This window comes from Diadema setosum, chromosome 7 (assembly GCF_964275005.1).
Source record: "Diadema setosum chromosome 7, eeDiaSeto1, whole genome shotgun sequence".
NCBI classification, from domain to species: Eukaryota; Metazoa; Echinodermata; class Echinoidea; order Diadematoida; family Diadematidae; genus Diadema; species Diadema setosum.
The window spans coordinates 38,759,645-38,775,234 of record NC_092691.1 but is presented as its reverse complement, the minus strand read 5'-3'; the positions used below and the strand labels follow the sequence as shown (position 1 = coordinate 38,775,234).

General features: G+C 37.1%; 1 protein-coding gene across 1 annotated transcript in view; it reads right to left on the bottom strand.

The window, feature by feature from the left end:
• LOC140231225 (uncharacterized) overlaps nt 1-15,590 on the bottom strand; it is a 45,587-nt gene that overhangs the window by 9,193 nt on the left and 20,804 nt on the right. Inside the window, exons 3-5 of the mRNA XM_072311370.1 lie at nt 4,042-4,113; nt 3,192-3,227; nt 2,403-2,456 (exon numbers count right to left, since the gene is read on the bottom strand). Of these exons, the coding sequence (XP_072167471.1) occupies nt 2,403-2,456; nt 3,192-3,227; nt 4,042-4,113 (162 nt within the window). The remainder of the gene's footprint in view (nt 1-2,402; nt 2,457-3,191; nt 3,228-4,041; nt 4,114-15,590) is intronic.

The window sequence follows — 15,590 nt, the reverse complement described above, 5'->3', positions numbered from 1 at the left end:
TTCTACAATTCTAAAAAAAAGTAACTCCTGCAATGAAGACTAATAGTAGTGTCAGGAGCCGACCGTCTATCACATCGATATACAAACAAAAGTACCGTAATAAGTAACAAGTTGTCTTTTGTCATGAGGCGTTCAGGGGGAACAGAAGACAGAATCTGGTCTTCCTCACTTACCAGGAGTAAACGTATACTCACATTCCAAACTTTGGGTTTCGAATATACATCTTCTTCACAAGACACTTTAATTCATTCACATAGTAATGTATGTCACTCATATCTACCTTGATTTTTTTTTTTCGCAGAGTGTATATAGAATGCATGTATCTTTTTTGTACTGATCACGTAGACATGAACATTTTGTTAATCCTGTCTGGTTATGTATATTGTGTTACTCCCATGTCAAACTCATAATATTGTTTCTTGTACATGCTGTTGGAAAGAAAAAGTGAAAATAAAGTTTGAATTTGAATTTAAATTTGAATTTGAATTTGATATTTTCATTGACAATGGTTGAAGGATGTTGACTTGACAGCGAAAGATACATGTAAATTGCTAGCTGAAGACTGTGAGTTCCGTAAAATTAACGTACCCAGTACTGGTCTTCGTATTGTTCGGTAACGAGGAATTAAACCGATTTCTTTCCTCAACCTCACACGCTGTTGAACTTCTCCTTCTCTGAAAGTAAAGATTCTAGATAGGCCTACAGCGCTTTGTAGTAGAATACTGCCTGTAAGAAACCACAACAATAACATATCATTTAGAAAGTAACTCTGTTTTCGGCCCTTGTTTTGATCTTATTTTTTGGCTGTTTTTTGTGTCGCCCATGATCAACAAGAAGAAACTCAAACTGCAATGTGTAGAGTGTCGTTTTGCTGAAGAAAAAAAAAAATGATACTTTAAGAGGCTTTCATTCAAACATGCGAATTGCTGTTGAACCAAATTAAGAGAAGACGAGTGTCCAGGGAGCGCAGGTATGTAGGTAAGGAGCTTCTGATCGCCTGGTCGTTGAACGGATTCTTCCAGCAAACATGGCGGAGTGTTTGCATTTAAACCTGGGTCATGGCGGAGGAAAGTCACACAAAAAACTGTTTTCACAATCAGTAAAAACCCAGAATGCCTACAGGCCAACTTTTGTTGTATATTTTCGTAAGAATATCAGCTTGCAGGTCTGGTGCCTTTGGAACAACACTGACGTCACCGGAGAGCAAATTGCTTTCAGTAAGAACTAAAACAGAATAAACTGGCACCAATAAAGTTGACCAATTCCCTCGTTTACACGGCCTTTGCACATCGCAGCTTTTGTAGGGAGCGAGAGAACATGATGTGCGTATATACTGGTTGTGCATAGGGAAGGTGAGATTGACCAAGAGAAAGAGAAAAGCAGATTAAAATGACAAGAAATAGAAACACCTGGAATTTAATGGCACAAATTAGTACAAATTTGTACAGAGATATCTAATTATTCGATTAAGTACCTTGTTTGGTGCAATAAATTGAATTTTGATTAATACAGAGGGCAAGACTATTGCAGGCATCATTGGTTGATGCGATATCATCCCTTACCCCCTCGTTCCAAACTGTTTTATGATGAGCTTTGTCAGTCAGTATAATTATTACGAGGTTGTTCCCTTCGGCAACAAAGTCTGATATTATTGGAGCATTTAAGCTTTGTTATCAGGTCAATACAGCAAAAGTAAGAATTGTGACCAAAAAGATCCTTCGCATCTATTGTACATTTTTTGTTTGCCAAAAGACAAAATGATTCTCTGAGTAGGCAGAAGTTCCAGCTCGTTCCCGATACCATGAGGGAACCTGTCACCCGGTCTGATTCCAATGATCTAAATCTCCACTTATACGCGAGCCTTTTGTTTGACAAGACATATTCTATTTCATCGAAACCAGACAACGGACGACATTTTATGATGCACTGGAGCTTTCGAATGCAATGGATTTGGAAAAGTGTTTCATGATAATACATAGGCTTACTGCGACAGTTTCAAAATATCCTAATGCGATAAGAAGTTCAGACAGCCAGGCCATCAATGACATATTTCGCACGCTAAACCTTTCAAAACCGTCAGCCCTCTTTTGCTACCTCTACATTTCTACACACGAACAAAGCAGAAACAGGAACACTTGTTGGCAAAAGTTTGAAAAGCAATCATATATATAACTGTCGTGATGTACATTGTTTGTTTGCTTTTTAGACAGCTTCCTTGCTTCCAAGTGCTTTTTACATGTAGTAATTGTTCGATACAAACAGGTCGTGTCGAACCCGCACGAACAGCGCACTGACAGGAGACACATTTCGCGCAAGACCCTTGGGGCCCGTAATAATAGCAGCTTCTGCTACAGTCGCTATTTCTTAAAAGATTCTGAGCGCAAGACTGAAGCCACGTTTACCTTTTTCACCTCGATCTCCGCTGTCACCACGCGCACCTGGATGGCCCATGGGTCCTGCGGCAAAAGAAGAGGTATGGAAAGTTGATGAAACGAAATCTCAAGAAACTGAGGAAGCCGTTGATAATAAAAAAGAAAAAAATGGCAAATTTTTCGACAAAAGAGAGACGGGGAGTGATGTTTATAGACCGAGTCGTTAGAGTATTATAGTTCGTTTTAGTCACTTTGGCTGTTTGGCTATAGGATTAGACTCCATACACGAAAGTAAGCACGTTTCATGAAGTTGACAAAAACCGCTAGAATCTGGCTAGAATCTGGCAGGAATTTAGGAGCAAAATTGGAAGACTAAATACTTTAAAGGACAAGTAATTTTATACGACTTGCAAGTATATTCATAAAGAGTATTGATATATCGAAACAAACTCACAAGAAGACACATAAATACAAGTTTATCTATAGAAACTAAACTTGTGTTTTGAAAATGTCCCAGCAATTTCTTAGAAATGTAGGCAGCTTTGCATGAAAACCCATAGAACTATCAAAGCTAAAACATCACAGCATTTAATCTAAATATAGGTTGCGATATGCGATAGAATAGCAATCTCATGCCAAAAGTGTTAGACTTTTTAGTGTTTTTTCTTACAACCAAAAAAAAAAAAATGGTAGTGGTAAGACAATGGTGTAATTGAGACTGAGTATGCGTTGTACCCGATAGTGACGAACCACATTGCAAACAGAGCATTGAAAAAGTTATATTAAACAGTGAAAAAGGCAGGTGGTACATTTACTAACCTCTCTCGCCTCTTCTTCCTTTAGCACCCGTTTCACCTGGTGGTTTGAAACAAAACAGACAATACATCATTATCACATATGGAATATAAAGTGACTAAAAGATAAATATATTTCAGTGTGAGAAGTGTGTGCGTGCGTAAGTATCGTGACGACACGGGGAGACTACACGCTGAATTGCAGAGAATGAATGCGAATAATAAATAACTGAATGAAGAGAAATTAATGTTAAATGATGACAATGCACGCTCACATCATAGATACCCTACTACGTACAGATTGTCCAATGCGGTCGTGAAACAGGTACGCTCATTATTTCTAAAGAGGTGTTCGCAGAGATGAACGTTCTTTGCTTTACTACGTCACACTCACAGCCCTGCTGGTTGAAACGAAAGGAAAGCCATGAACCTGGGTAGGACATAAGTTTGTGAAAAGCTTTGCAACAGCCTGAAATGGCTGGTCAATGTTGTCGAAGTTAGAAAATACGGGCATCATCGCCAAACATTTTTACTTTGCGAGTTAATTTTCCCCCTTTTTTCCCTGTGTCATAATATTCAGTTCGTTTCACTCCACACATAGAAAATCATAAAGTAATCAAGTGTTCGATGATTACTCGCCGCTGCCCGGTTCTTAACTGGAGAAAAGTGTTTCTTTTTTCTTCGCTTTGTTTTCTATTTTTATCAAGCAAAGACGCGCAGGCTAAATGAGTACAGTTTAGAACCATAATATTGCAACTCTTAGCATTCTCCAACTAAGATAGGACCAATTCCAGAATCAACGAATAAAAAAAATTGACAGGTCCCTGTCTATTATGGATGGAAACAATATGCCGTTTTGATGGGCTGAACTTTACCTTTTTGTCCAGGAAGACCCCTGTGTCCAGGTAGTCCTTGTCGACCCGGTGGTCCTGGTTCACCCTGTGGTCCTGTAATTTGAAGATTAAAAAAAAAATATGTCTGCAATTTACCGCACAAGTTCAGCTACGAGTTGCAGTGTACATTCAATCACAAGTTTACGAGTCGCTCGTTTGGTTCATGGCAATGACCTCGGCATTCCTCTGCAGTACCTGACGGTCGCATTTCTGCATCAGGTTGAACTTTGCCAAAAGCTGAAAAGTGCAACCTGTGGCATCTTTCAGTGAACTGTCAATCATTTCATTCGAAATGCAAACTTTTTTTTTGTAAGGCGAATATAACTTAATTGTAAGAACATTTTTTGTCCAACATGCACTTAAATCAACTGCTTGCTTCATATATATACACGTATATATATATATATATATATATATATATATATATATGATGCATTGGACAAGTTTTTGTGGACTTAATTTTGTAACTAAATTAACAGACATGGTAGATAACTAGTAATAATTTGTTAAATTTTGACTCTTATTTTCCAGTTAAACGTAATGATACAGAATCCCTAAACTCCATGCAGCATCCTCTTCGCAGATCATGTAACGTTTTGAATTAAGTAAGGAAACCGCTCCAAAGTTCTTGTTTGTTCAGCTGCATATGTACGACGAGCATTCGTTTCATTCAGATCTTTATACAATGATTTACCCTGTTCCTGCCTCATAAAATTGTAATCTAAATTCAACGTTAATCTGATTGTCTCTAAACACCCTGATATTCCGCCAAAATTACATATCTTCCTCGGAGGCTTCTGGAGATATGTTGTTTCCGGCCTGACAATCAAATTTTGAAGTATTCACAATTTTATAGTAATGCCGCAATATCCCATATTCGTCAAGTAACTCAGGTAGTGAGGTGGTACCTCGGGGTGGTTGGGAACCCGTGCAGTGTGCATCGATATACACATTCAAACAAAGACGTCGAGGAATGTCTCTGACCGCTCAACGACGGTCACGGTGCAGGTATGAAGAGAACTCAGCCATACACACGCATGACCCAACACTTAACGGAAACTGAAGAAAAAAAATGAATAAAAATATGGAAAGGTGGCATGGATTTCCAAGGAATTGCACCAGATATTTACCCAAGAATGTGTGGATGGAGAGGGACTTCTAACGATTATATTCTTTGGTTTCTCCGCTAAAATCTGTGTCAATCAAAGTGTGTACTTCAATTGTGTGTCTACAAACGGCTTCTAATGAGCTGCTCTGGGCTACACTCCACTTTAAGGAGTTAAGTGGTCTCGTTGACCACTTCCCTCCTGCAGGTCAAGAAGAATACATTGTAATAGACCATGGAGTAGTACTGTTGAAGGCACAAATGGCGATTAAATAGATGGAGTGTGAGAAAAGCTGGTGATTAACCATGGCTGTCCAAGAAAATTAACGGTTTGAGAGCTTCTGTATTAACTCATCGCAGTTATTACATAACAATCTAATTTAAACCCAATTAGAAGCAATTAGTTCCACATTAACCCCCTCATGGTGCACTGAGCTGACAATGAATCTTCGCTCCTCCAATAATGACGTTATCGAAAAATTTCTTTCGGTCGTGTTTGTGATTGGCAAACACAAAGTTCATTCTCGTCTACGGTTGGCGCAGAGAAGTGGGAATTCTTCCCGTCTCCCTGGTTGGCGGCAACGATTCACCCTTTAGCTTCTGCGCATCACAGTTTTAATAAGGTCTACATTACGATTGATCTTACTCGAGGGATTTCTAACTTGTTCCGAAATAAGTGGCTTAATACAGCCAATTCAGTACATTCAGCGAAGTGAAACATTCTTAAGGAATAACCTCCATTAACCGCGATTTTGTGGACACGAACGTTATTTCCAGTTGAGCAATCTGCTTAAAATCTGAGAAAAGGAATATCAAAATTAGATGTACCACATCCAAGGACAGACTTGAAGGAAACAAAATGTAAAATATCGCGGTGCCAAACTATGGGACAGTCTTCCAGATGATGTAAAAAAAAAATATTTTTCGCTTTTAAAAACATGATAAATGGATCATACTTGTTTTGATGTTATGTTTTAAACCATACGATCATTATGTGTTTTTTTTTTCTCTTTTTATTTCATTTAGTAGCCTCAACTCATAATTGGATTCATTTTTTTTTGGGGGGGGGTTGTTACGTATTTCTGTATTTTTTTTTGTCTGCTCTACCATGTAGGAAGTGACTTTTTAACTACAATGACTCACAAATGAACAGCCATATGCTGAAGCGAGTGAACCAAAATGGTTAAATAAAAAAAAAAAGAAAATACTAAACTTAAAGGACAAGTTCACCTTTATAAACATAAGGATTGAGAGAATGTAGCAATATTAGTAGAACACATCATTGAAAGTTTGAGGAAAATCAGACAATCCGTTCAAAAGTTATGAATTTTTAAAATTTTTGTGCAGCAACCGCTGGATGAGAAGACTACTGCAGTGTATGAATAACTTGCGTACAACAATATAAGGAAAATATAAAGAGAATTTCACAAAATTCCATCTTTTGAAAAAAGTACACATTCCCCTGACTCGTTACCGACAAATGTTATGGGCAATATTATTCCCCCTGCCTTTAGAAAGAGGCAAGTCAAGAGCTCTTTTATTATGCGAAAAAAGTGAAAATATGTTGAATTTTCTTTTACATTTTCTTTATACTGTTGTACGCATATGACTCACAAGCTGTAGTAGTCTCCTCATCCAGCGGTTCCAACACAAAAATTTTAAAAATTCATAACTTTTGCATCGATTGTCCAATTTTCCTCAAACTTTCACTGATGTGTTCTACTAATATTGTTGCATTTTCTCAATCCTTATGTTTATGAAGGTGAACTTGTCCTTTAAGCTCAAACTCTGATGGCTGACGAAACCATGGAGATGAACAGATGAAAAACATTCTTGAAAAAAACATTCGACTCCCGTGTGACAACTACAAGCGTAAACACATGCCCAAGTCAGGCCTGGTATATTGCAGACGTGAAGGTCTCGAGAAGTTAGCAATATCTTCAAGAAGAGGTATGTGACCGGTTTTTGTCATTACTTCTCATGTCGCTGCACCAGCTCATATAAAATGTGTTTAAAATCTGAAAACAGGAATGTCTTTGTGAGGAGAAAACATTCTTGGGCTGAAAGTTGGCATCTGCTGAAAAAAAGAAAAACATAAAAATGTTGTATTTAAGAGAGGAAGAAATGATTCTTTTCAGAGCAATTTATCTGTTTGCCCTCTCACCCCTACTCTCTCTCTCTCGCTCTCTCTCTCTCTCTCTCTCTCTCTCTCTTAGTGTTCTATGAAGAAAGACACTCCAGCAACGGAATGTTTAATATTATTACATATATGTTTACATATTTCTTTTCCATATCTCAAAAAAAAAATGACCCAATTATTGTGCACTTGCGCCAGCAATATTTTCATAACGTTATTTTGCAGACAACACTACATGCGCAACTCCAGCGAAAGCGGGTACAAGCAGGGAGGTGGACGAGAGAGTGAATCTAATAAGTCTAACTAAAGCGGGGTTCCCACTATCACGATTGGCGCCACGATTGCAATCGTGGTCTTAATCGTGCAGCAAGCGTGATGGTCTTATCAGATTGTATCAGATCTTAAGGTCAATCGTGGCAATCGCGTTAATCGTAAGAAAATTTTGGACGGTTCAAAAATTTTCTACGATTAACACGATTAGTTTTTGATCGTGATCATCGCATCAGATCGTCTAGGATCGTATCCAAACTCAGCAAATCTCTTCTAATCGTGTTTCTTAATCGTGTTGATCGGGATCGACTTTTTCACTTCACTTCCGCTTATTATTATTATCATTTTTGGCCTATTTACCCTTATTTTACTCATAAATTGATTTATTTTGTATTCTGATAGGTGGTAGCCTGCATCTTTAGATTATTATTTCCAAACGGTAAATTGTATGACGGTGTGGGGTTTAATTGTCGTAATTTTTAAGGTACATTATCAAAATCATTTTTTAATGATTTCATAAAATGAAAGTTGTATTACAGATTTTTAGATGTTTTCACACATTATGTTAATGATGTTTTCATTAATGAGTTGTTATTACCATTATACAGACACACAAAACAGGATATGGGATAACTTTTGTAACGAAAACAAAAAAATAAGCAAAAATAAAATGGCAATTGTTTGTCTGCACGTATTGACTAACGCCAGTACAAAGATGAGAATAATTTAATGAATCGTGCTTGAATGGGTACATATCAAAGGCAAATGGTTAATTTTTAAAAGTATATTACAGACTATTTTTGGGGGGTGCAGTTTATATCCTGCTGTTTGTGTATTGTACATAGTAATTAAGAGTTGTTGTTTCATCAGCCATCGTTTGACCCCATTGCATATATTTTGACACTTTTCAATGTCTTTTTTTGTATGTTTGGTAGAGCATAATTTTAGAGGAAAATGGTTATTTTCAACTCTCATTATTACTGCAAATGTAAAAGTGACCATTGCCGTGGATGTGAGATTACCCGTATGATTATGACAATGAAGATCACTCTTATTATTTTTCACAGTTAGTTATTCAATAAGTGTAGCAATATACCCCTGCGAAATAATTTTGCGTAAAACCTCCTTTTTTGTTAGAAAGTGACATCATTTTGATTAGGGAGTCACTTTTCTGTTATGTGTGTGTATCAGTTATGTTAAACGTTGCTAAGTAAAACACTAAATCAAGCCGAATAAACCAAACTTTTAATAACCCATGAGATCGCGACATTTTGAAATAAAAAGGCATATGATACATACACTTTGCGAATATGTAATCGAACACTTAAGCAATACTATCCATTCGGCCAACTTTCTTATATCGAGCGTATATAACACATAATACTATGTTACATAATATTTAAAATGATCCCATCCTCTTTCTTAGCTTCCATTTCATCAAATAATTATTTTCTTCATGTATTGGAGAGAAAGGTCATTTTGTCTTGCTGGTTTTTTTTTTCTGGGGAAGAGGGGTAATCATCTGATCTTATGTATTTGGGTTCGTTATTTCATTCTTTTTTGTGAGGGGGGAGGGTGAGCATATCGATTTAATAATCTATAAATTTCTTTACGTTTAATGTTAGACGAGGGAATGTCTGAGGTTATGGCTGGCCTGGGTGCTGCTTTCTCTCTGATAACATAATCGTCATTAGCAATACTGCAAAGGTTACGTTGTCATCATCGTCAACCTGTCAAGCCTTGCCATCATCAATGGTTGTGGATAAAATTAATAGGCCTAATCACTCTGCATAATTTAAGGGAAACAGTGAAATCCATCGTCAGCCGGACTATAATATTCCCATTCGGGTCCAATCGCGCCTTAAATGGGGGTCGCTTCTGATCCCGATCGTAAAAGATATCGTATCTTATCTCAGCAGCCCGTATTGGTTCGCGGTGTTCGTATTAGAACGTATCAGTACGTTGCTGCACGTACCAGGTCGGGGATCCTGATCGTAATGGTCATGTTAGATCGGTACCAATCGTGAACTCAATCAGGACAATCCTGTCGGATCGTATTTGAACGGCAGACCAGATCGTGACAGATCGTATCGCTTGAAATAGACCAATCGTGACCATATCGCATCCAGCGTACCAACACGTATTGACTCGCATAACCTCGTATCCAAACGTGAAATTTCAGACGGGTTCAACAAATTTTCCACGATCAGTTACGAATGTCCAATCGTGGCCTTCGCAATGGATCGCACGATAGTGGGAACCCCGCTTAACATCTGCTACGATTCGTGAAAATGTGTCTACCTTTCATTTGCCTATTAATGCTTCTGTTCTAAGGACAGACCATATCGAGAGCACGGGGGAGGGGACAGCATACCTTACACACTGACGTTTGATCATGCGCATCCTAAAGGTCCACATCATTCTTCCAATGATAGTGAGAACTGTTCTCTTTTATTGCAACTGATTAACAAACTGCCCTGCATCGGCGTAAATAATGCAATTTGTTAATCAGCTGCATAAAAACAACCCGAATGAAGAATTTCATGAATTCGAACTGTGCTCTTGTTGTACCTTGGCTCTGTTTGCTGTTTCCTTCCTCGTGTTTTCGATAAATGGCGAAAATAATTTAACGTAACTCGGACAAAATCACTATAATTCGTATAAAAGGATTCATTTCGGTAATTATTTTGGGCTGCAAGTCTTCATACAAGCCTGTTTTATTTCAATCTCTATAAAGGCCTTAAATACGCTGAGGGAAAAAAAGTGAACAATTCGATGGGAGACTACAAAAGTTTTTTCCTCCTTGTCATGATATATCATTTCCTAAAACCATTGTCATAATAAGGGCCAAAAATTATTTGGTTCCTGTCATGCCCCTTGAACCGATTTGACGTCTAGAGAGATTTACGGTTTGTCTATCAGAGCAAAAAAAAATGTGATTCTGGGTGTTATCATCCGCTCGGCAGTTGTTATTTCGACGAAAATTAGAGGGAGAATGAAGGCCACTAGCTTTCTCTCACATTCTGCAAAAGATTATATATATATATATATATATATATATATATATATATATATATATATATATAGATATATATATATATATATGTATATATACATTATAATACATACATATTCATATATATTCATATATACAGTATAATATATATATATATATATAGAGAGAGAGAGAGAGAGAGAGGGGGGGGGGGAGAGGGAGAGAAGGAGTCCCGACCGTGTATAGAACCAGTGTAGCTCCTTCATTATTTATGCAGTGCGAGAATATGTATATCATTATTGTATTCTATTATGTATCTACGGATTTATTGATGACATAGTTATTATAGACTCACGTTAGTCAGATTTATATTGTTACGAGGTCAGCCATATGAGTGAGTCATTTTTGTATCATTTCACAGCCCTGATGAAGGTCTTAAAAGACCGAAAGCTCGACAATCTCGTCCACGAATGCTCTAATCTTCTCGCACTATATCATATATATATAATGTGACATAACGATGAAAGCGTTATTAGTGAGAAATGGAAAAAAAAAACAACAACAGCAAACAAAATCTAAATTGGGCAATTAAGTAAAAAAAATGGAAGGGTGAAATGTGTTTCAGATGTATATGTTTCGTGATTTAAGCAACCATGAAATCAATATCAAGGGACTTGACAAAATACATTATCGTTTGATACCCTTAAATACATTACAATAACCCGAAGTCCGTGCGAGTTTTAACAACCTCTCGCAGTTTGACTTGCTGTACACAAGGAAAACAAACGATAAATAAGAGAAAAAGTAGCATGTATATAAGGTCATGCATGCTGTGATTTTTCTTTCTTCGCATAATAGCAATCTATATTCCATGCTACTCCTCGAATAGCGTGGAATCTGAATTATTTAGTTTCCAACGAAGTAGTTATTTCTTCGTCTTTTCGTATAGGCTGGCACGGCTCAATGATTGTTTTCATACATGTTTCAGAGGCCAGATAATTGCATGGATACACTCGAAAAGGTCAACGTCACATCTTTGCACACATGTGCGATGTTTGCTTGTTTTAGAAATAATAAATCCAATATTTTAGGTGAGTGAGTTAGTCAAAGGTACATACTGAGGGACCTTTGCGTGCACTGGAATAAACTTTCATTAGCTGCGCTGCGTGGTAGAAATATGAATCAGAGTTACTCATTAGTGGCGCTTGCAAGTATAGCTGCTCACTGGCGTGATCTGGCGTGTATGGTGAGTGGTGGTAGCTTTTGCACAGCGGGATTCCGATCGTCACGTTAATACACGCATCTAAAAGTATCTGTCACAAATATTCGTGATCTAATAAATGGAATGGACGGATACCATTAGTGCGGACTCTCCGTAACCCAATTTCTAAGTGGTGAAGCCAAGATTCTCGCTCAAAGGAAAATAAAAAAATATAATAATTCCCTGTAACCCGATTTGCAGGTCACATGACGACGTCCTTCGCTTGACTAAAAACCAAGGAAGATCCTTCTGATATTCAAAATTCTCGATATCATAATAAGACAGAGAGAGGCTGTTAACACGATATCTAGATAACAGAAAGAAAAAAAGTGCTTCCACTTGGAGATATCCATATAAATGTGGAGAACCACACAGTAACGGTGATTGTGACTGATATGAAAAATTGGAGATGTATCATTTTATTATGAAAAATTTTGCCATGTTTGAACCAAAGCTTTCTCACAGAAGCCGACCGTCAAAAAAAAAGAGTTGCAGTTTAAAATAGAAACAGAATCAACGGCATAGTGTTAAAATGATACCAAATGTATATCAAATCTTCGTCATCATTGTTGTTGCTTCTGTCAAAATTGCTGCCAGTGCCACAGATAGTAAGAAAATTACAAGTATGAGCCATGATAACCGTACTTTGATTGGCAACTAACAACAGTCCATCACTTCAGGGAAAGGCGTGGCTCCTCCTCGATGTCATAAATGATTGATTTTAAGAAGAAGGCCATGGCAACATTGTTTTTTCTTAGCTGATGAATATACAGATAAGTAGGAAGTGCAGAATTCACGTACCAAGCATTAAAAACGATAGAGAAATAAGAAAAGCTGTGATGAACCATAAACGAAGAGAACATGATTCAAGGATGACGAAGAGAAAGCGAGGTACCATGATATAGGCCCTATATCTTTGGATGTCACCTTTATACAAAGAGAGAGTTTGTTCCTCCTTAATGTTTCAGATACAGTGTCATCTATATAATCATATATATACACACACATATCGCACATTATAAGAAAGAGAGATGAAAGAGCGAGAGAGGGAGGGAGGGAGGGAGAACGCTCTCGTCAGATTTTGTCGGATTCTATCGAGACCGATCGTTACAAAACGTTTTCAGGCCATTGTATGCTTGAGGGCCATGATAAGAAATTGCGATCGGATTTCGTTCTTCTTCGAGTCGCCAACGACAAACGCCCCTTCCCCTCACAGGTTTTCGCAGGCGCTGTCAATTAGCTAGAGCAGACACACATACAAAGAAATGACTAAAATGAAAGGAGCCAAGTATCATATACACGCGTCACGTCTGTTCGCCTTGAGCTTTAGATCGCAAGTGGCATCACAAACGCTGCAAGCACTTGACCTTAACGGGTTGCGTACCAAGAGGAATTCCAGTCTGATTTCACGCTTAAAGGTTCAGACCTACCAATTGCCTACGTGATGATGAAGCATGCAGTCTTACCAAGGAGGTACTATACATATAGGAATGCATAGGGTGTCACCACTTTGCCCCCCCCCCCCCCCCCACTTTTTCTTTTTACCTCTGAAATGCATGGCACTAGAAATAGAACGAAACTTTGAAGTATGAGCGCGCCAAGGTCTTGAAGAAACCCGGAAGTGGCATCACAAGTTGCGCTGAAAACCTTTAAGTAAAATCTAAAAGTTATTTTTTTTTTAATCCTATATTTAATTACTTGCCGTGATTATTTGATAAATCTGTGCTTATTCGCAATGATGCCTCGCTCGGATGACTACATTTCCTTGATCAATATGGCAACTTTATATAGCATTGAAACCTTGAGTTTTATCATGAACATTATAAACTATTCTGTACATTCCGTACATTTTTATTATAATCTCGACATATTGAATATATGTGTTTCATCATTTTCGTAATTTGCATGTTGTACTAAACGCTTATATTATTACTTTGGAACCGAAACCTTACAAGCATTGCTTTTTGCTATAGTAGGTTCCTCCTATTACACATCATTATAATATGTGTCCTAATACACTGTAAAAACATTGGTGTTAGATTTATCTAACACCGATCAAACTTCAATAGAGAACCACACCCACAGGTGTTAAAAATGCACTGTAATGGTGTTGAAAAGTGTTCACCTGACACTTCGTGGTGTTAATTTGATACTTTACCTGGTGTTATTTTGACACTGAACTGGTGTTAATTCAAAAATAACACCACATGGTGTTGATTTGATATTTGTTGGTGTTAATATCAATGGTTTAACACCCGTCCAGCTTCAATAAGAGACCACACCAGCTGATGTTACTTTGGTGTAAATTTATTTTCACATTTTTTCAAAAATCTAGTATTTTAATGTAAAATTCTTGATCGTCTTGTTTAAATTAAAAATCAACAAGAAGTGCAGTTACTAAGAAACTCTTCAAAAAACAGTTTAAAATTTGGAAATGACACCCGGAGGTGGTAATTTAACACCATAAATGAGCACCGAAAATTTAACACCAGCTCGGCGTTCACTATTTAACACCGGACTTTTTGCAGTGTACATTTGTGAAATCATGTCTAAAATTGACTGCTGTGTTAAACATATTTCACTTCGAAATCAGATGTAATATGAAACCTGAATATGAAATGTGGAATATGGAACATGAAAAAAAAAAATGTGTACTCACTAAAGATGAAATAATGAAGTTTCAAACGTCACAAGAGTCAGTTCGGGGAGTCTGTGAAACGACGTGAAACGAGTTTAGTTTTGTGCTTAAATCGACAAATTGAATCACTAAATAAAGCATAATTGAAATTTCATGACATATTAATAGTATATCTTTGTATGTCTTGCTTTATCTTTAAAGTGTGCTTTGTAATACTCAACAACAAATAACGACTAAGTCGTATAACGTTCACATATGCTATTCCATGATGATAGCAATATCTGATGTCATTTCTCTCAATAACCTGAACGACATTTTGCGATTTTAAGACAATAGAATACAGCCATTCCCCCTTAAAGTTATGCTTACTTTATAAAGAGTTTAAAAACAAAGGTATCAGAAATGTATTTGGGGATCAACCAATTGAAAATAAGACAACAACAGCACGTGAATGATTATAGTACTAAAAAACAAAATTTTAACAATGTTATTTCACAGCCCCCCCCCCCCTGATCCCACATAACTCTTGTGTCTTTTGAAATGTGACCATTCTTATTTTTAATGTGTGCCAACTCATGCATAGATTTACAGATCATTCTCATTTTTACATTAAAAAAGTCAGTCAATGAGTGTAGAAACACCCCTGCAATGAAACATCTTTCTTTAAAAAATAGCACTATTTTTTTTTTTCATATTGGACAGTTCTTATTTGTTGTATGAGCAAATCTTATGGTATTTGTGCAGGTAATATATATATATATATATATATATATATATATATATATATATATATATGTGACCCTGCATCTCAAAACAAACAAAAAGTCGCCAGACATGAATTTTTAGTTACGACCATATTCTGAAAGAGCAGACTTTAAGCTTTAAAATGATGTATAACTCAAATCAAACGGACTCTCCTAACCTATCTAAATATTGGAAAGAAAGCACAAACTCAGGAAAAGTGTGAACTGAGAAAAGAGGCTCTGAAGTACAGTGTCTATTCAAGCGCTTAATCTTTACCAAACCGTGCTGGCTGTGCGATGAATGGGACAAAAAACAGGAAGTAAACCACCAGAGTAACAACAATGAAGGGATTGTCAGATTGAACTGAAATAAGGCATGCCT